General features: G+C 36.6%; 2 protein-coding genes across 2 annotated transcripts in view; one reads left to right on the top strand and one right to left on the bottom strand.

The window, feature by feature from the left end:
- Window positions 1-22587, bottom strand: part of LOC127855811 (uncharacterized) — a 184738-nt gene that overhangs the window by 22071 nt on the left and 140080 nt on the right. The window lies entirely within an intron of this gene.
- LOC127855816 (uncharacterized) lies at window positions 1322-21063 on the top strand. The gene is made up of 7 exons (XM_052391636.1): window positions 1322-1667; window positions 10853-10940; window positions 12037-12113; window positions 14258-14383; window positions 15266-15356; window positions 16258-16442; window positions 19299-21063. Exons 1-7 carry the CDS (start codon window positions 1626-1628, stop codon window positions 19476-19478), a joined length of 789 nt encoding a protein of 262 aa, XP_052247596.1. The 5' UTR covers window positions 1322-1625; the 3' UTR covers window positions 19479-21063.

Here is a 22587-nt window from a genome sequence, read left to right as displayed (position 1 = left end):
TTAATACCTTTTCTAATTCTCCCTTGTCCAAGCACATAGCGTGGTATTTATACAATAATTTCCCGCCAAGTAACTAACATCTCATGAAAAGCAAGATAAGCATGACTTACATGTAAAGTGCTATATGGAGCAATATTACATAGTACAATTTTCCCGCCTTAATATGATTTTACCGCCAAAATAACTAGGTCAAAGATGGAGCAAAGACATGTAATCTGTTGTTACATAACAGGCGGAGCAAAGTGTTTGTATACATATCAGACGGAGAAAATTTACATAACAATATCAATGTTTCATATATAAAAAATCGTGGCATCCACGACAAGTGGGGCAGTTCCGTCTTTGCTACGAGGATGCACGTATCTCCAGAAGGATTTTGTATTTTCTTCATCGATACCTCTCTTTATGGTAATTTTGATGTGGTTTAAGTTCGTCTTCAAAAATGCTGTAATAAATTCTATCTGGGAAAACTTGTAGGTATTCGATTTGTTATTTTCTGGCATGTTTATTGAGCCTTATTTACGTCTGATCTGGTTTTTTCTCTGGTATTTGTTTAGCCATGGTAAAGACTGCGCTTCTTTCTCACCTCCGACGGTCCGTGTTTGTTAATCGATCGTTCGATGCCAGCTTTATATGTATCCCATAGTGACAGAATATTTGAGTCATGTCGTTTAGCTTCTTTTTCCGTGATTTTTTTAGAGATGCTGCATATCCTGGTTAATTCTATTCCGGTTAGCTTTATGGTAGTTGAACATTTTTCTAGGCTTCTGATTGATATTCTTGGAAATGATGTCTATATGAGTAACCACCATGGCGTGGTTACCTATACCAGGGAGATGAATTTTTCACATGAGATATGTTGTTTGTGAATACAAGGTCAGTCATGTTGTTGTTTTTAGTAGATTGGTAATGAACATGGATCGGACGATGTTCTATAGAAAGGTCAATTGGAGCTTGTTCGAGATCTCTATCAGAGGTTACTATTTTTACAATCGGGTCAGGCCCACATGAGCAATTAAAGTCGCCGGCTAGGATGATATACTTTAAACGAGCAGTTTTTGTCAGTTGACAAATAGCTTTTTTTCTCAATTGTATCGATATTTTTGATATTGCGGTGTTACAGACATGTTAATATAAGTCCTTATCATTTTAGGTCTAGACTTTGGTCCGAACTATTCTACAGTCAGTGGTGAGATGTGGTTCAGCTTCCATCATGATGTTGGCTCTCGCAGCAGTGAATACCCCCTTTCACATTTGAAAACCTTTCATTTCAGTGGACCGTCAGGTTCGGAAAAAAAACCGTTGCTGGTCAAGATCGCATTCTTATCAGGATTCAACCTCCGCGCAGAGATTTGACTTGAACCAGCATAGCTCAATATGTATAACCTTGGCGCTTCGATGTACGCTAATTATAAAAGATCGATAGTTACGGTCACGTGACTCAGGTCCGACAAGATATTTGCCGATACAGACCCGTTTCTTATCAGTGTCATATAGAGTCTGTGGTAAAAATAAGGAACACACGGCAGATGATAACTTTGAAATAGCTTGGTACTTTAGTTACCAGATATTTCTGTTCTTAATTTAAATTGTGAAATATTGTTCACGCTTTAAGTGTTTTTTAAATGTCGGATGTTCACCCTACCGCTAGGGACGGGTTTCAACATGTAAGTATATGTATTATTTATTTCCTCCGATATCGAAGAATCGAACAATATAGTTATACAATAATCACAAATAATCACAAAGCAAGTTTATTATAGAAAGAATGGCATGATTGACAAAACATGTATTCATGAATAAATATACAGAAAATAAAACTTAATGATATCATTTCACCTGTTGTTAAGTTTACAATATCCATACCAAAGTCGAAAGCGAAAGTTGGTGTATTATTTGTAAACTTACATAATATTTTCTCATATGAAGTTATTTATCTAAAACCAATTAGTATGTAAATATACATCAAGTATTCGATTTTACTATTATCGATAAGTTAATATACTGTACCTTAAACGAAATCAAAAATTTAAGCTAAAGTTAGGTTATCCATAATATATTGACAATTTCATCCTGTCGGTTTCATACCATTACAAAGAAACATTATAGTCGATTTTAAGCGAATGTATTATAATCAAGTTGAAACAAATCGCATATGAGTTTGAGTTGCTAAAAAGGTCATCTTCAGTTACTGTTAATGCAATACACACATACAGGTGTCTACTCGTTGCCATTACTGGAAGACTCATAAATTGCTTAAATTTGCAGTGTCCAGTCACTTTATACAATTCAACAATAAGATTATTCCTTTTGAATTCTGTTTTTTCACAAAACCAGAGAGTATGGTTCACAATACTGTCGGTGAACTTGTTACAGATTGCACATTTACTTGCAAACTGCCTCGACATCGCCATACTTAGGATCTTCGTTGACTTATTGATTATCACAGAGAGTGACAATGAAGTCTTAAAAATTACGATGGCGGTAAGCGGTCTATCAGCTTCAAATAGCTTTGAGTCCTCGAGCATGTAATTTCATTTGCATTTTGTGAGCGTCTGTGTCTGTTTGCCATTCGAACACTGTTTTTGATAGTCCGTTTCCATGCCATCTTTCCGGGGAATAAATCACTTTCCAGATACGTTTCTAGGGTAGGCATCAAACTTTTGTAAAAGCCTGTAGATGTCAGGAATCAGCCCTTGCATATTCACGCACCCTAAACAATATCGGTGATGGAAAACTTTCTTGGCCAAAAATCTAACTGGAACCCGGCACAGTTGCGAAAAAAACTCAAGTTTCTCAAAGTCTATCAGTTCTTTCCGCGGATTCAATGTTTAAAAATGACAATGCAACATCTGTGTTTGTATTCCTACCGACGATAAGAATTTGTTTAACACATCTTCTATGGGATACTTCAAGATGAATTATGTCACTACATGTATTAGAATAGTTGCACCATAGCGGCGAGCCGTATAAAGCTTTGGGCACACATTTAACCACATTAACATATATTTTTCGAAGTATCATAGGATTAAGTTCGCCAGGATTAAATCCGCAATGAAGAATAGAATTGAGAGTACCTATCATCTTCGACGACGCTTCACACATCAGTGCACCGCTCGACATGTTACGGTCACATTTCAGTCCAAGATGTGTGTACGATTCTGCTTCCTGTATAGTTTCACGACCGAGTGTCCAAATACGTTCAGGTCGACCGCATCGCTGTTCGTTGAATACTATAACTGCACATTTTAATGGATTGTATTCAAAGCGCCATTTACACGAATAGTCGTAGCATATTTTCATCATGCAATCAAGTGCGTGCTTTGAAAATGCAATAAGGATAATGTCGTCTGCTACTGTAGGACTGTTCTCATTCATTCATACATACAAACACCAAGACCAGAATGTTCAAGAGCATTGATTAAACCATTTATATATACTAGATAGCAGTTCGGTGAACTTTTCCCGCCTTAGCGGGTTCCCTGATAAACAGGGATTCATGTCGATGTATAGCCACGATTTTTCACACAACTAGTCATGTTCGAGTATAATTCCATGAATGCGAGCAGTGAAGTGTTGTCTATTTTTGTTCGGAGCTTGTAAAATAGGCCGTCATGCCAGACTTTATCGAACGCTTGTCACCCATCCAGGTAGCACACGTATAGCTTTGATCCATGTTCACGTGCAAAATAAACACTTTCGCGTAACGTGAATGTCGTCATCAGACAACCAAGGCCCTCCTGGAAACCACACTGTTGAATGTTAAGGTCGGCCATCATATCTGTGGTACATCGTTGTAATAGTACATATTCAAAGAGCTTTAACACAATAGAAGTAAGGGTTATAGCTCTGTAGCTATCCGGATTGTCCTTTGGTTTCGATCCTCCTTTATGTAGCGTAATTATAACACCACGCTTGAGAATGTCAGAAATGTACACTGTACGAAGAATTGCAGTGAAAAGATTTGCTAATAATGGCAAAACAGCACTCGCTACTGGCTTGAGATGCTCGTATGTTATACCACCATATCCAGGAGCTTCCCTTTGGACAAGAACGTATACACCTCTCAATGTCTTCGGGCAATACTGTAGCGTTGCTGTCAGGTATCAATGTCTCACGCAATAGTCCGACGTTTTGTGACACATGATTACGCCATTTGCCATCAAAATGTTCAAAGTTAGATGGCGAATATAGTCTTTCAAAATAAAACCCCTATTGTTCCGTAATTGCTTTCTGGTCACGATATACACTTTCACCGAACTTGATACCAGTTGTTGGGTTTCCTTACAAAGTGTTTTAACTGTCTTAAAATCAATTTATCTTGCATAAAGTTGTATCATGTTGAAGAGTGCTGTAGTGTTCATTTTCATTGAAAAATTAACAGAAAACCAAAAAATCTAAGAACAATAAATGAATTAGATCTAATAAAACGTAGGCTACCTGTATGTTTAAGTCAAACTCATAATATGTTATAATCCAAGTGGTGTTAATGTTTATTGTGCTGAACAACTTTTAATGCTATGAAAACTGGAAAGTTGACCATATCGTTCTGTCACTTAACACTGACATTTCTTTCAGAGCATTTGCCAAGTCTGGTCAGGAACTACACGGTCAGCACAGATTTGTGGCCTCATTAACGGATAGCATAGCTCCTTACCAGACTGATCTGGAGCATATGCGCTCGATGCCAATGACAATTTTTTATTTTTATTTTGTTTAGTTCCCCGTTGTTTATTATAATGCATACACATACTAAACTAAATTAATAAAAATCTTCCGACAAAACGTCTTCTTAAAAAAAAGAGTTCGACTATGTACATAGATATTCATTCTATACATAGATGGTGACGTCACTACGTTATTGTCAGTAAGACCGGTGTGTACACAATGCATAGATATTGACAAGGTGGGCACTCGCCATTTTCTAAAACAACGGAACTGCGTCATTACCCATAATTAAATCGCAGTCAGCCCGCTCGCTTATTGAAATGCGCGCGCAGGCCGAGAACCTCGCTCTTTATCTACTTTCAGTTTCAACAGAAACCTCCACTAGTTCTTCTTGAATGCTCTGAGCTTTTATAAGTACATACGTACAGCTCAGAGTTCTTCTTGATAACCCATTTTTAATGTCAAAAAATTAGTCTCACGTATGTCTATAAAATCGAGTTTAATCAACCTAATACTTCGTTACAAACACAATACCTGTTATTACCGATATCAATTTGCGAGTGAATTGTGGAGAAATACTCAAAACCAAAACTTGATACAATTAAAGCGCTGTAGGCACTGAAGGCCTGGGGCTAGATTTAGTGTGATTGGGAAGAAGTATTGTCAGAATTTCTCCCTTTGTCCGAATTTATACGGATTGACCCTAGCGGTTGCGTGCAGAAGCTCAGAGACTGTAAGAAAAGAAATATTTGTGTTTATACTAAAGTGTACAAATACGGTGGAGGACTACACGATACTGGTGGTGGAACGATACCCTTTTGTTCAACTCTAAAGATCAAGTAGAGGTTCGTCTACATAGGCAGTGAAGATATACAACAACAACAACATGGGCGCAAAAAACTGTTATTGTTGGCGTCAAATAAATCACTTTCAATAGCCTAAAATAGCGTTTTAACACATAATTAACATATCAGGAAAACACCCATACTTCCTTTGTAATGTGTATACAAAAGAAAATCCACTTACACTGATAAAGAACGGTGTACAGATTGTGTAATTTGTCTTACGTAGAACTTTTCGCGCTCGATTTATGCGCTCGATCTATTGGGTAACTTCGTCTATTTCCGAGGACGATCGTGAATATTTGTTGTTTGTTTTCATTTTCTTTTTTCTGGAATGTCTTGTTAACGCAAAATAAAATAACAATTTTATAAATATGTTTATAGATACCAAATATAATGCCTTCAAAAAATGCCTCAGAAAAAAATCTTCTTACCGTCTCCGTACTCGTATCTTTTCGGCCTAGACCGTCAAGTGAGGAACTTATTCTCGCATGAATATGCAAACAATAAAAACTTTGTCGTAGCCAATGCTAAGCAACACTGTTATGTTATATAATGATGTTCTGTATTTACAAGGCGGGTTATTGAGATCTGCGAAGAGCTAATTTTATTTCGCATGAATTAAGTGGTAAATCGGACTTTTGGGAATCTGGATTTTGGCAGCCAGCCAATTCGGATAGGCTCAGAAAAACCGTTATCAAACCGAAAGCCGAAGTTTTGAATTGACGATTCGATCAATCTTACGGATGTTCCGGAGATATTCGGTATATATCGATTGGTAGATTAGACACGAGATCTATCTCGCCGAGGATTCCGGAGACAGTATAATATTATAGCGTATTTTCGAATTCGGAATTACTCGGAATACTCGGCTTTGTCCGTTGCAAAAACATATACATTAAATGAATCGTTGACGTGTTTGAAACTTTGGATTAATATCAATATTATGCGAGCATAACATATCATGTAAATTGTTTTAATTTGCGCATTATGGATATAGTTACGATCTATTTGTGTTTATTAATGCCAGAAAATAGTTTATGTGGCTTATATTTCCGGATTCTGGGCGACACGTTTCAATGGAAAATCGGGTTAGCAGTTGCAACTCCTAGCGAGCCGGAGGGTCAATAGCTGGGAGTTGGATTATTGCAACTAAAACCTCCACAGACGATGTGATTAATCCATGTTACTATTTGTTTCACTCACTTAATGGGGTAATCAACAAAACATTTTGTAAATTGCATACACATGAAGCATTCCTTACCAATTATTTAACCGAGAACCTCGCACTTTCTCTACAACAACAGCCAATACACACTATTGGCGCCAGATTTAAGTTTAGACGCGCTGAGTTTTTTTTTCTTGAAATCAACATGGCAGACGAAATCAAGTTAAACAATTGGTCAATATCAATGTACATAGTCGAACTATCTTTTTTAAGAAGACGTTTTGTCAGAAGATTTTTTATTGATTTAGTATGTGTACGCATAATATTAAACAACGGGTAACTAAATCAAAGCGCTGAAGGCACTGAAGATGTTCGCTATTGCATAATTTAACACGCAATTCATTTTTGAAAATCAATCGCAAGTTTAAAATGAACACACGCCATTCAACTTTATAATGTGTGTGTCATAGCGCACGGGTCGAATTTTGTGTGCACTTTTTATCATCCTTATTATTTCATAGAAATATGTAAGACAAAATAAAAACAACATGCTTTTTTGGAAGTTCTGAAAGCATAGAAAGTATGATGAAAATGGTTATGAGAACTTAATATAAAGAAAATTTGCAGTCACCATCATATTAAAGGAATATTTTTCTAATATCAAATGACTATCTCACCAAGAATATGAATTCATAATGAAAGTTCCGTGTACAAAACTTTTGATTTTTGACACCATATACAAATTCAAAATATACAATAATCTTCGTATCTTGTATATGGAGGAATAAAAGTATATAAACATTGCTGTTTATGCTTTACTTGTTACCCGAGCAGTTCACACGGTGTCCACAACGCTAACATAAACATAGGTATAGAGCACTAATGCGCTTTTAGGCGTAGCTGTTTCAGTTTTCATCTTAGTGACTTTTACATAACGCCAACAGACACGCATGAATATTTTCGAATATTTAATAAGCTGATTCGAGATACAACCTCTGAATTTTTGCTACATCACTGCGTATGTGCTCAATTCAAAGGATGTAGCACTGTTCAGTGTAAGGAATTCCGGACTACTCTCTGTATGCTCAAACGACACAAATTGTGGCCCTGTTACAATTACGCGTTACAATCCATCTCGCAGAATTTCACTTTCGCCTCCAAGATGAGAAAACAATCATTAGCGAAATAGAATAGTGTCACGATAAGAGAAAATCGTTTAATTATCATACCACAATGTTTGCCGTACTTGGTCAGCACGTCTGGAAATCATTCCTTAATGTGTGGATAGGCTGCCATTATTAACAAGTTTGCTATTTTGAATTCAATTTTGTATCAAAAAGCATTGTTCTTAAATGTGACATTTTCAATTCGCAATGAGATTTGTAATGACCCTCGTCATGCGAAAATGGGTCTTATTCCATATGCGCCCATCATATAAATAGCCTACTCAGCTATCCCTCCTTCTGGTCTCGGTCAGCTGCTAACCTCGTGAAGAGGCCAGTAGGACCTGTAAATAAACTCTGAAATACACACACTCCCTCCTTCTGGTAAGGAGAAACATAACATATTGAGTGATTTTAAAGCGAACAGCATCGCCTATGGCCTGACTGCGCAAAAGCACATGTTGGGTTTAACAAACGCTTGCGGAAACGCATAAGACCCATTTTCGCATGACGGCGCTAGTGACGTGTGATTTAAATGTGTCGAACGAAAACTGCGTTTAAATCAAATATAAGCATACGATATATTTCGATAGTGAAGAAAGATACTCATAACAAGGCATATGAGAACACATATGAAGTGCTCTATCGTAGTATATTTTGTATTTACTCACACTGATGTGTGGTTTGACAATGCTAACACACATTTCATGTGGTGAATATGCAGCTTACAAATGAAAAACACAACACAATAGTAAAACTTTTGTTTAATTGTATTTAATTATTTAGAAAAGTAAATTGCTAACTTTATTTCAAAGTCAGCGTATACGCCGACTACATTTTTAAAAGACATTTATTGTTATAAATATATTTAATATTATATATTTAGTTGTTTTCGGTTTTAGCGATTATAAAGCATTTTCGAGGTTGCCTATAGTATGCCTGAAGTAATTGATGAACTCATATCCAACTGTCTATGTATTGAGAACTGTGAATATAAACAAGCTAAACCTTCTACTAACCTTCTACTTTTGCGTTACTAGCACCCGTAAATACAAAAGATCGCCGCTATCTGTTCAGAACCAAAGAACGTTTTTAGAAATACCCGCTGTAGTAGCATGAACGAGGTTATGAAACAGGTCATTCGTATTATTATTATAAATTGTTTGTTATATTCGGGTTTAGCGATTATAAAACATTTTTTTTGTTTTTGTCTATCGTATCGCTGAAGTTATTGTTGAACTTATGTTCAACGTTTTATAAATTGAGAATATAAATAAGCGTCAACTTTTTCCCGAATCTCTCAATTTACGACCTGTACTACGTCATTGAGTTGTATGTGAGAGCGTAACCTATTGCGTTGTTATAACCCGTAAACTTTCCTTGTTTATCGACAGGCGCATCTATTAATAGCCTCATATCATGCATGCCAAAACACCCGCGAAAAAAGAACCACGTGACCAAATAGGACGCTTAACGCAAATACCATGCGACTACGACTTTTATTATCGCTCCGCAATTGACCAGTCGCCAACTCCGCCCACATTTTGTCGATCAGCCAATCAGATATCGATTTTTCACACACCCCTCAGCAACGCTTATCTGGCCGCCATTTTGTCCGACAAACAAAGCGTGTTGTGCATATGGAATGGACGTAATTTTTAAGGGTTTACACAGATTTTATATCAAATGCATGATCATTACTGTTCGATCATTATTCAAAATTGTAGGTGCTATACTTTATAAAAGGTTATTATTTTATCTTTATTTCTTGAACATATGAACGAGTAATGAGAAAACAAAAACAATAAATAGTTTAACCACGCCAGGTGTGTGTTCTACAAAACGTGTTATACCGTTTGATGCACATTATTATTAAGCAGTTTGGGCAACATAATAATTGCCACACGTGCTTATTAATCTTAGCGTAATTGTCGATGATTAATAAATAACAGTATGTTGCGTGGATCTCGGAATGAAGGAACATTAAGGCATTGTTAGGTATTGTACACAAGAAAAGAAAACTATTTAATTACTTAAATGATTTCCAATTATATATTTATTTTCTATAGATCATAAACAAGGGAAATCATTATAAATTGTTTTGAAGCCGGAGCCTTGTGGTTGCTATTACGTAAAGAATTGACCTCTAACTGAAGTAAGCAAAGGAAACGCAGCACCCATTTGACCCATTCCTTCTATGTGCGAAGGCAGATTGAATTTTACTAATGTATGGTTTGCCTATTATAACACACATTGTTATGCGGTAAATATGCGACTAACAAGTAAAAAACACTATTATTAAACTTTTGTTTTGAATTAAGTTATTTAGAAACCAAAATTCCAAACCTTATTTCAAAACAGCAAGACAACATTTTTTTAGAGAATATTCTTGTTATATTTAAATGTTTTTTTTTAACAGTTTCAGCGATAATGAAACATTTTTTATGTTGTCTATCGCATCCCTGTAATAATTGTTGAACTCGTGGTCAACGTATTATTAATTGAGACCTGTGAATAAAAACAAGCGTAACCTTATACTAGTGCGTTATTCTCACCCGGACTCCCCTTTGTTTATCGCCAGCCGCAGAGTTATGAATGAGCTGAGCGAAAATACTACGTCACGCAGACGCAGCAGAAAGTGGACTATTTTAATCATTCATAAACAATCTCCTCCGCGACACGTACAATACGATCATTGTGTATTGATTCTTTTCTATAAAACACCGTTCGAAAATATTGAATGTAACACGATATTAATATAATGTTTCCATTTGTGAATACACATAATTGGAGAACTCAAACCTCTTGCATAAATTATACAACTCTCTCTTGCGCGGATACGCAAGCGGGTATTGGGTTAATCATACCTAGGCCGTATCGACCTGAATTTCACATCAAGCACTTTAGACGGTCGCTAAAGCGACCATCTAAAAACTAATAAATCAAGAAATAAAGCATTGCCATCGAGCACCTATGGTTTACATTTCTAATGGTTCAAATGTTATTTTTAGGGTTCCCACTATGACCTCCATAGGCCATCCTACACTGATGAAATCGTGAAGTACACAATCAGCAGGCTACTTCACACCAATAATGAAGGTTCTATTGTATAATAATACATGTTTATATAATTTATTTTGAAATGAAACTAATTGTTTTATGAATTACTATATAGCCAATATCTATAGAATATGAGTGATCTGTCTAATGTAGTACTCATAATATATAGTTTCATGGAGTTTATTTTCATTTTAAGATTTTTATTTAGACCGAAACTTCTTACAATTGAAATTTGTTCATGTATTGTCCATTTTGTTTCGCTGTAATGTTGACCAGTTAAAAATTGGAAATCACTGTAAATAAACCGTTTAAACATAATATAATATAAACAACAATTGGTCTTTAACATTTGAAAACTTTTAATTGAAGAACTAATATATGAATTCCGGAAAATAAACTTTTGGAAATACCCACTAACCTACTGGTACAAATAAATCTGACCCATATATAATCCTTTCAAAGTCACACATTGAATCAACAGTTATTATTCAAATCAATCTATCATGGTTGATATAATGGACCAGCGTTGTTTGTACCGAGGGATTAGTGGGTTTTTCTAAACTTTAGCGAATTCTGGGATCAGTCTATAATAATGCATTAAAAAATGTTTTATGATTTACTCAATTGTATCGTTTTCAAATAACCAAATGTGTATGCTGTAACATTCTGTTATCATAACAATAAATGTAGTTTATGGAATTAATCGACACTCAAGTTACCAAGGATGCAATTGTATACTTTTGTAAAGTATTTACAATACATTAGTTACACTGAAAATGACTGAATAACAAATATTTTCCAAGTTAAGGTTTTGCGAACCTGTCAGATTCAAGATTTGATTTTTGCTACTTGATTGTCGTTGTTTTAAGTGACCAATATCAGAAATAAATCAGATTGTATAAGCCTTTTTCTGAGAAAACAGTATTTAATGCATGTGCGTGAAGTCTGCACAGGCTTATCAGGCACTTCACTCTGCCCAAACTGGATGCTAGCAATGAAGATACTTCCTTCAAATGATTAATACAAATGAAGAAAGCGGACTGCACTGGTTGATCTGGGACGACACTTAATGCACACGCTTCAAGCCTGATTTTCCCCGAGCAATGCTCGTATTAAATACTGAGAATGTTTCCAGGTGTCAAGTTTACAGTCCTTGAGCTAGGGGCAGGGACGGGTCACTTTACAAGGAAAATACTTCAACACCTTCCTCATGTGAGTCATATGAGCCTCACTCTGGGAAAACTGGGCTTAAAGCATCTGCTTTAAGTGTTGTTTCAGATTAGCCTGTGCAGAAGACTCAGGCTTATAAGGGATGACATTCAGTCTAAACTGTATTTTCGTTAAGAAGTGACTATACCTTTAAATGGAAAACTTCATAAATGCGGAAATTGTCTTTCCTGATAAGCCTGTGCGGACTTCACAGGCTTCTCTGGGACGATACTTTACCCACATGCACTAAGCCCTGTTTTCCCAGAGTAAGCCTCCTATCATCCAATGACCACAAGTGTGTGATGGATGCAGTGAAATCTCAAAGGAAGTGTCAGCCTTCTTTGTTTTATGATGATAACACCTTTTTACTCAAAGGGGTTTTTTATGCCCGCGATAGGGTGGCATATAGCAGTTGAACTGTCCGTCAGTCCGTCTGTCAGTCAGTCAGTCCGTCCGTCCGAAAACTTTAACATTTCCCATAACTTTTGCAATATTGAAGATAGCAACTTGATATTTTGCATGCATGTGTATCTCATGGAGCTGCACATTTTGAACGGTGAAAGGTCAAGGTCATCCTTCAAGGTCAAATATATGGCTTCAAAGCGGCGCAGAAGGGACCATTGTGTTTCTGACAAACACATCTCTTGTTTTTCTTAAATTTTATTTAAAAAAAAATGTTTAAATACATAAATACATATGTACACTGTAGAAAAATATTTTTTTGGATACATTATAAAAACTCATGATAACACTCATGATATTCAGGTAGTTTAACACCACTTAATGCCTTTACCAATGGTGTGATATGGTGATAATTTATTACAAAATGATCAGGTAGTAAAGTGTTTTCTGCTTATCATACCTTTACATCACCATTTAAAAAGAAATAATAAAAAAACGATACGGCGCTGCATTCTTAGCAAGAATTATTATGATTTTTACTTGTTTACATTTCATTGTCAAAAGCACTTGAACTTATTAATTGTTTGAAATGTTTTTTGCTGTCTTTGTTGCTTTTTGTGTTCAAAATATATTTCTTCATGGTATCAAATTGTTTTTGTTTTTTAATCTCATTATATTTTACTACAAATGATGAATTTATAGTTGATTATAAGAAATGTTACCTACCTCCAAATATAAACTGATACAAAAACTTGCTGTTGAACTGATATGAAACAAATATATTAGGCAGTGTTATATCAGGCAGATGTCAATGTAGCTGTATAAAAAATGGCATATAAAACTAGAAATGGCGCGGCAGAGGCCGACGCATATCCCCACGCCGCATGTTTGACCCAGGGGCGCCCCAGGGTTGGTAATGGGGCCATGAATAGTTGAGATTGACCGTATTGTCGTAAGAGAAGTAAGAGAAGTATCAATTAGAAGTGAATCGGTGTAGAAATGAAGAAATTATAGTAAAAGGTAATTTTGGGCGGGTGTGGCCTATGTGGGCGGGGCGCCCCATGGTTGGTAATGGGGCCATGCATAGTTGAGATTGACCGTATTATCATAAGAGAAGTTCAGTATCAATTTGAAGCGAATCGGTGTAGAAATGAAGAAATTATAGTAAAAGGCAATTTTAGGTGGGTGTGGTCTATTTGGGCGGGGCGCCCCAGGGTTGGTAATGGGGCCATGCATAGTTGAGATTGACCGTATTGTCATAAGAGAGGTTCAGTATCAATTTAAAGTGAATCGGAGTAGAAATAAAGAAATTATAGTAAAAGGCCATTTAGGGTGGGCGTGGTCTATGTTGGCGGGGCGCCCCAGGGTTGGTAATAGGGCTAGCATAGTTGAGATTGACCGTATTATCATAAGAGGGGTTCAGTATCAATTTGAAGTGAATCGGTGGAGAAATGAAGAAGTTAATGTAAAATAACCTAAAAAAATGAGTGAAAATCTCTGACCCGGCCCCACCCCAACCCCCATAACTTTTGACCCAGGAGTCAGATCAAAATTCCAAATAGTGCAAGGTCGCTCATATGCTCATAGCTACCATGTGTGTGAGTTTCAAGGTTCTAGTGCTAATAGTGTAGGATGAGATAGTGGCCAGGACGGACGGACGGACAGACGGACGGCGGAGATAACCACAATATCCCCACGCTTTTCAAAAAGCGTGGGGATAACAATCAGTTGATGACATTATGCAGGAGGTGACTTATCTAGCCACAGATCCGTCGGTAGGGTTTCTGTCTGTGCTGCGAGAACACAGTCCGAATGTTACCACTGCCGTGTGTCAAGCCACCCGGATACCACTGCCTGACAGCTCAGTGGAGGTAATTGTGATTTATTAGTATGAGTTGCGCTGTGGGGGAAAAGGGTCTTAATGCAAAGGGTAGTCCCAGATTAGCCTGTGCATTTTGCACAGGCTAATCAAGGGCGACACTTAACGCCTTGACTAGATTACATTCCGAAAAAGGGGAAAGTGCATTGACTAACCTGTGTTGACTATACACGCTAATCTGCGACGACTCTTTACGCACTTGCATTAAGCTCTGTGTCTCAGAGCGCAGCTATTTGGTACTATAAGGATTGATAGCACTTTTCGCTGGATTAGAAGAATAAGCATTTCTTTATTATTATTGGCAATATTATGAGCATTTGTTTGCCGGCTATCCATTATTTGTGCATTTACCAAACAAAACATTTCAGAATGTATCTTTATAAGAATGTAATGTTTATGTTACGTTTTGAGCCCATGTTTTGTTGTTCACGGTGCGTCTCACATTTTCAACTCTTACCTTGTGATCACTCTTGAAGCCTCATTTATTGCCCAACCTACATAAAACTTTGTCACATCATTTGTCCCAATGATACCTTGATCGAGTTTGAAACTTGGTGAAGTGGGCCCAGAGGTAAAAAGTAGGAAACTAGGTTAATTTAAAAGAAGCATTTTTTTACAATATCTCAGCTGGTTTGAAAGTGGTTTTGGTCTATTGAAAAACATGGCAGCTAGGGGACGAGGTAGTTTTCTGTCTATGGCTGTAAAGCTAATGATCACTTTAGGAGTCAATTATTTTTACCCAGTCTTATTGAAACTTTCTTACGGCATTTTTTTCCATGATTGACATCTTAGCCCTTTTCACAAAATAAGCGGGCAGACATAAAAATGAGTATCAAAGCAGTAAATGGGTTATTATGTTATCCCTATTTCACAGAACATCCTGTGTGCCCAGTGCTTCCACTGGTTTGCCACAGAGGCTGCATTGCAGGAGATGACCAGAGTCTTAGTGCCTGGAGGAAGAATAAGTAAGTAAGCACCTTAAAATGCGCACTGCTCTGGGAATACAGGGCCTAATGCATATGCATAATGTCTTGTCTCACGACACTTTCCGCTTTTATTTAATTTCTCATGCAAGGAGGTCTCTTCTTGAAAGAACATGGAGTAACGTTATAAAGTTTCGTCCCAGATTAGCCTGTGCAGACTTCACAGGCTAATCTGGAAAGACACTTGATGCAAATGAATTACGAACATTATTACAGAACAAGGCTCATGAAGTTGATAAGTTCGCCGCTTGTAAATGTTGCATTGAGCTCAGAATCTTAGATATAAAAAAAACATCGGGCAAATATGGATTAAATGTCATATGTTGCCAGCGTAGCTACATACCAGCATGTGCAGTGGCGCAGTCTTGTCAGGAACTGCCCTGTCTACTAATGAGACACAAAACCTTACATGACTATAACAGACATGTGAGCTCCTAACTGAGCTGGCTGCAGGTCTTGAGCTATGCTGGCTGCATACGAAATAAGACCCAAATTGGTATGACGCAGGTCATATATTAGTCATATCTTTTTGTAATATAATACTACATGTTTAACAGAACTTACATTTTTGGACGCGTTTCTATGTATCATGAATATTGCTTATTTAAGTCCAACGTAAACATAGCTTGATTTGCCATTACCTACCTAGGATTGCTGAATATGGGTCAGTTTGTAGGCTTTCTCTAAAGGAAGTTAATAAAACAAATGATCTGTTTTGTAAACACATTCATATTTGTTAGTCAAATATTTAAAATTTGTTTCTTAAAACGTAAGTATTATTTATTAATTTTATTATAATATCAATGTATCAAGTAATTTGTATGTTTGTCCTTAGCGGCTTATTTATGGCATTTTTATGTACAGATGGTGTAATTGTTCTCAGTGTTAATCTACAACAACAAATTGTACACACGTGTGCAATGGATGACTCAAATTGGGGCCATTTTTGATGCATACTACGACGACTCACCAAGAAAGACTAACGGCAAATGGCAGGAGACCATGGAATCATCGCCCCTTGTGCGATTCCTGGAACACAAGTTTATGGATGATTTTCCAGAAATGAAGGTAACAATTGGTCAGATGGAGTCAAAATAAAGCCATAGGCTAATTTGCAGAACTATGTTTCACATGTTTCACAAAAATCAATTGATTCCACTAATATTGGCTTAAAAAGAATGGTAGTAGGTCGGCTTAACTTGCATATAAATGTACTTTTTTAAACTATTCCCAATTCTATAAGAATATGCAGTGACGTCACTTGCGAAATCTTCAAAGTCTATATTTCACATTTTCTCTTTAGGTAATTTAAATCTATTTATGGTTAATTTAGCAATTATGATGAAGCGTAGCAAACATGATTGCAACTAAATAACAAACGTAATTGGAACTCAACTTGAATTTTTTCGTAAGGTTGACACAAAAATTAGGGTTGATTGGGCTAGTGGAAACGAACGTTGTTTTACGCCTGGTTAAATTTATTGACCATTTAGTTGCTTTTGTGCTAAAAGATTCCATAGAATGGTTGTTCCAGTTTTGTTTTAACTTAAGCGCGTCATTTTTATATCGACTTCAAATGTAATGCTCTTGGAGAGCTATTGTGGTAAAAGTGACCCTCCGGTGTTGTCCATCCTCAACAATTACCATCAAACGACATTTCCGCCTTAAACGCAAGGCGGATTTTTACGAAACTTAATATTAACCCTTTTTGAAGTTGTGCACATTGGTCTGGCCCACTGCGTTTGTTGGTCTACAAAGCTAAAAAATAGTTTTTAAGAGTTGAAACATAAAAATATTTTCTTCCAAAAGTGCAGTGCTCAGACATTAAATATTTGGTTTATAACATCTTATACACAGCTTGTTCAAATCATTCCCCTGGGTTAATAACTGACCATGGCACATTGGTTACCATTATTTAACTATATAGACCTATATAGTTTATTACTAAACACATTTTCTTCTCTGAAATTGCAAGTCCCAGGGGGCCGTTTCAACACACATCGTACGACAAATTTAGAATGCGATACATATTTTCAAGAAACATTATTGCAAAACACCAAGGCATAGTACTTATTCCCAGTAAATTTATTCATTTCATCAGTGTCTTACCGTCGGAATATGTTTTGCGTGAATATTTATCAACATCTTGTATATTTTACTTATTAAATTTTAGTCGTAAATTAAGGTTGTCGTTCGATCTTTGATGAAACGACCCCCAGATCTTTTAAATTTGGTATGAAACATGGCATAGAGATCCATAACAAATTTTGTTCAAATGTTGACTGTTTGGGTCAAACTGACCATGTCCCAGGGGTTACATTATGGATATGAGCCATGCTCTGTGGAAATGGTGTTTAATGCATGTGCGTAAAGTGTCATCATCTGGAACGACACTTTAGACACATGCATTAAATACCCTTTTCAAAGAGCACGGCTCATACAGATTTGTGTAGTGAATAACAAATATTGTCTCTGACATCATAAGGGCAAGGGTTTTAATATTTGGTGTGTTACATGTCTAGTTGTCCTTGAAAAAGAATGTTTAGATCATGCCCCTGTGGTCCAGACTTGCTATGACCCAGGATCACAATTTGAAAAGACTTACACAGTGAATAGAAAAATCTTCTCTGAAGCAAGAAGACCAAGTTTTGTTTAGTTTTAGCTCAATTGCATAAAAAGCCTAAGGCTTCTTTGAAACGCTCTCGAGTACGTTTTCTGGGAGTAGAACCAGTATTTGGTGTCTATGGGGGAGTTGTAAACACGCTTCAATAGTGGGGATCAAACCTGTGACCTCCCAATTGCTAGGCGGACACCATATCCACGTCACCAAAGCAACTTTATAAGCTTTGTTATATTAGGCATGTAACATCATATAGTGCTCCTCTGCAAAGTGTTTTCAAATGATGCGTCTGGGGTCAAAACATGTCATGTCTGGTGGTTTTTGTGGGTATAATTATTTAAACAGAATTTATTTTTGGTATGTGACGAGTTTGTGGTCCTCTGCATAGATTATTTAAATCATACCCGTGGGTCCCAACACTTGCCTCTCTCCAGTACACATGTGAGCCATCTATGACCATCTTTGCCGTCTTGTTTATGTATCTTTATCTGATATGCCAACACTCTCTGCAGTTTTCCCATTGTAAAATCACATATTTCCATCCCTGCATTACTTTAAAATTAAGTTGGAAAGTTTAATTGTGAGATTATTTAAGTTCACACACATGGGCATAAATAAAGATACATGAGTATTCTGAAAATACCATTTAAGCAAGTAATCGGTATGCACTTATAAATGCAATCATTACTGATTACGAATTGATTATTTACCAAAATGTGCACTTTCGACTGGTTTGTTCCAAGTTATATTTATTCAATGGTCCATCAATTTATTCACAGCGAACTTGGAATGTAAATCAAATTTGGACACACAAACAGCTTTTCAAAGCTACTGGGTATTCTTATATATCATACATCATATTTACAAGATAGTTTCTAAAATCCATCAATAAATGCCGATTAAAATTTATCACAGTCATACGATGTTAATGAAAACTGAGGTAATTGTGGTTAATTAAGGTAAACAAACATGTCAACCCTAAGTTCATAACGTAATTCAACTAGAGCCAGATTGCATCATCCACTGAACCATATTCTAGGAAAACTGAGCTAAATGCATGTGCGTAAATTGTCCTCCCAGATTAGCCTTTGGCGTCCGCACAGGCTAATCTTGGACAACGCTTTCTGCCTAGACTATATTTCCCCTTAGAAGAGACTTCCTTTACAAGAAAAAACCCATTAGAGCGGAAAGTGTCGTTCCTATGTGGACTGTACTGGCTAATCAGGGACAAAACTAACGCGCATTCATTAAGCTCAGATTTCTCAGAACGGGGATCCCCTGATCTTTAAATTTGTGCACTTCAGGGAGACAAGAATTTCATCGTGGACCATTTCACGTCGATAAGCGTAATTGCCAAGCTTACAGGAACCGAATTTGAGGGTGCAGTTAAAAAGTTCCACAGAGTCTTGGATGAGCACTTCTCTGACGAGGACGAAGTTGTCATGCCCTATGACTCAGAATTTTACTGTGTTGAAAAATGCTAGTGTCTGTGTAGAGTTGGAAACTGAGACTCGGTTTTAAATTTTAATAGTAGGAAATGTTTAGTTGCTCCAGGGAGAAAATCATGACTCTGTCACACATTTATAGGCCCCACGCAGTGGTAGGCATTTAGAATTGCAGTTGTCTGTCTGTCTGTCTGTCTGTCTGTCTGTCTGTCTGTCTGTCTGTCTGTCTGTCTGTCTGTCTGTCTGTCTGTCTGTCTGTCTGTCTGTCTGTCTGTCTGTCTGTCTGTCTGTCTGTCTGTCTGTCTGTCTGTCTGTCTGTCTGTCTGTCTGTCTGTCTGTCTGTCTGTCTGTCTGTCTGTCTGTCTGTCTGTCTGTCTGTCTGTCTGTCTGTCTGTCTGTCTGTCTATATGTAGGTCCCTACATACGTTCAGCTGTCGCTTGTGTATTCAAGTCCTTTTTAACTTTTTGGTGGATCTCGCTCAAATGTGCATGGTTGAATGACCTTAATGTGCAGATGATCGTTAAACAAGTTTTGGCAGAATTATGGCACTTAGTTTGTTTTTCTCTTCCTGAAGTGTGTGTTTTGAACTCGTCTACAACTGGGTGAATCTTGCTCAAACTTTCACAATTGAATGCCTTTAATGTGTAGATGATCATAGGAAAAAAATGTATGCCTCTAGTTTTGGCAGATTTATGGCCATTTGTCTACTTTTACATTGTAGAATATAGAATCCCAAAATGTTGTGTTTTCAACTTCCCTCTAACTTATGGGTGGATTTTGCGCACACTTTCACATTTAAATGACCTCAATATGTAGATGATGGTTAAGAGAGGATTTTTGGCTGCGATGAAATTATGCAGAATAATGGCCCTTTGTCTGTTTTTCCACTTTGGAATAAATAGTTTTTTGCTTAATTTTTCATAGCTGAATGACCATCATGTGTTGATGATAAATAAGGAAGAAATGTTGACTGCAACAATTTTTTTCTGAATTATAGGCCTTTGTCTTTTTATCCACTGTATATATGAAATAATATTTTTATCTGTGTCCAAACATGTTTTGTTGTGACATCAGTGTCTGTGACACATTTCTAGTTTAATTGTAAAATGGGGTTATTGTTATGCACTGTCCGTCTGTCTGTCTGTCCGTCCGTCTGTCCGTCACACTTTTGCGTTTAGGTTTCGAAAAATGCTCATAACTTTTATGTCGCTTCAGATGTAACCTTCATATTTGGTATGCATGTGTTTATTGACAAGGCCTTTCCATACAAACACAATTTTTTACCACTTTGACCTTGAACTAAGGGTCCGCGTTTAGATTTCGAAACCTGCGTTTAGGTTTCGAAAAAAGCGTTTTTCGGGGGCATATGTCTTCCGATGGAGACAGCTCTTGTTGTTACATTTTGTAGACTATAATAATCATGAAGTATACTTTTAAGTATTGATATATTTAAAAAAAAATCTATTGGCTGAAAAGAATGCTTAGACTACAGTTGTAAAAGTACTTAAATATATGTAAACACTTTTAATAATGTGTTTATAGATTTTATTGAAATCTTGGTCATTTCATAAAAAAATCACAAATTTAGGTATATGCAAAGTAAGTAGCATTTGTGATAAATTGTCCCGGTGATATATCCAAAATATTGTTAATTTTCATTTCATTGTTAATTGAATGTTATGATTTTGCAAAATTATTATTATGTCTTCTTTATAAGAAACTTTATTTGTAGTGTTGGTTATTATCACTATTCTTCTTTACGTGTAAGTCTAGGTAATTGAGTGTTACAATATTTTGCCTGAAAGTTGAAAAACCAAATTGTTTGTTACATGTTTCTACAAATAAAATGAAAAAACAGCACAGACACATGACTAAGTATGTAACTGTTGTTTATTAATTTAGGAGCAAATGACTGTTTGATATCCTCTGTGAACTGATTTTTAGTTGTGAGCGTCAACCTATGTAGAGAGGCAGATTTGCAAGTCAGTCTGCTGTAAGCTACGCTAGGAACGATAACTGAAAGTCAGTCTGCTGTTAGCTACGCTAGGAACGATAACCACTGCCTGTCTGCACTACCTGCAGTAAAATTATGCAGACGACGAATGCTAGTAGCGTCTGCTCTAACCACCGCATCTGCTTGTTTATAGTTCACCACTGGTACACTGCATTGTGTCTATGTGATCAATAGTGTTTATCAGCTTGTAAGACGACATTTGCCAGTCTAGTGTTTTTCATCGAAATCTGTACATATTGCCTTCTTTCAGGGAAAACGGGGCTTAATGCAAGTCAAATAAGATTAGCCTGTGCACACTGATTAGCCTGTGCAATGCGCACAAGCTAATCAATGACGACACTTTCTGATTTTATGGTGTTTTCCTTTAAAGAGAGTCTATGGCACTGGGATGATAATTAATGCATATGCATTAAGCCCTGTTTTCCCAAAATAAAGCTTAAATTATCTTTTTTATTAATGATTTGAAAAAAAAACACATCTCGACCTGTGCTTTAAGACACACTCTTTATAAATTTGAATGGGTTGTGTTCATTTCAAACTTGCGATATAAAAAGCTATAACATAATTTTGAAAACTGAGTTGCGTCTAATATTATACAACAGCGAACAGTTTTAGTGCCTTCAGCGCTTTGATTAATTTAGGTAATGTATATGTTTATTATGAACCTATACTTTCAAAATATAAAAGAAAATAAAACAACTTTTCATTATATAATACTTAAACTTTCAGATATTGAAGGATTTTCTTGTGATGGCAGAGATTGTATGTGAGAGCATGGAACGACAACTCTGCGTGGAGATTAATCAACATCAGCACCCGTTTTAACTACGTGCAACCAGAACGCAGTGCTGCATATCAGGCCAGGTCCAGTGCGTCAATAAATTCAGATCTATTTGTATGAGCCGCAACAATCCAGTCAGCAAAGTAAAATCTGCTTTGTTCGACGTCATGGGTGGTGATGTGCTGTGGGCGGGAGTTTCAATGTGAACTGTTGGTGGAGATGATTTGGTTTGGCTGTACGTGAACGATGGCTGATCGAGTGTAGTGGACTTAGGCAGGATCATGTAACTGAGGCAAAAGATGCATCTTATAGAATAAGGGTGTGAACACACAGTGGAAGAGCATTCATACTG

The sequence above is a fragment of the Dreissena polymorpha genome, chromosome 13 (genome assembly GCF_020536995.1).
Source record: "Dreissena polymorpha isolate Duluth1 chromosome 13, UMN_Dpol_1.0, whole genome shotgun sequence".
NCBI lineage: Eukaryota > Metazoa > Mollusca > Bivalvia > Myida > Dreissenidae > Dreissena > Dreissena polymorpha.
Note: the sequence above shows the minus strand (reverse complement) of the source record. Positions and strands in the feature narration are given on the sequence as shown.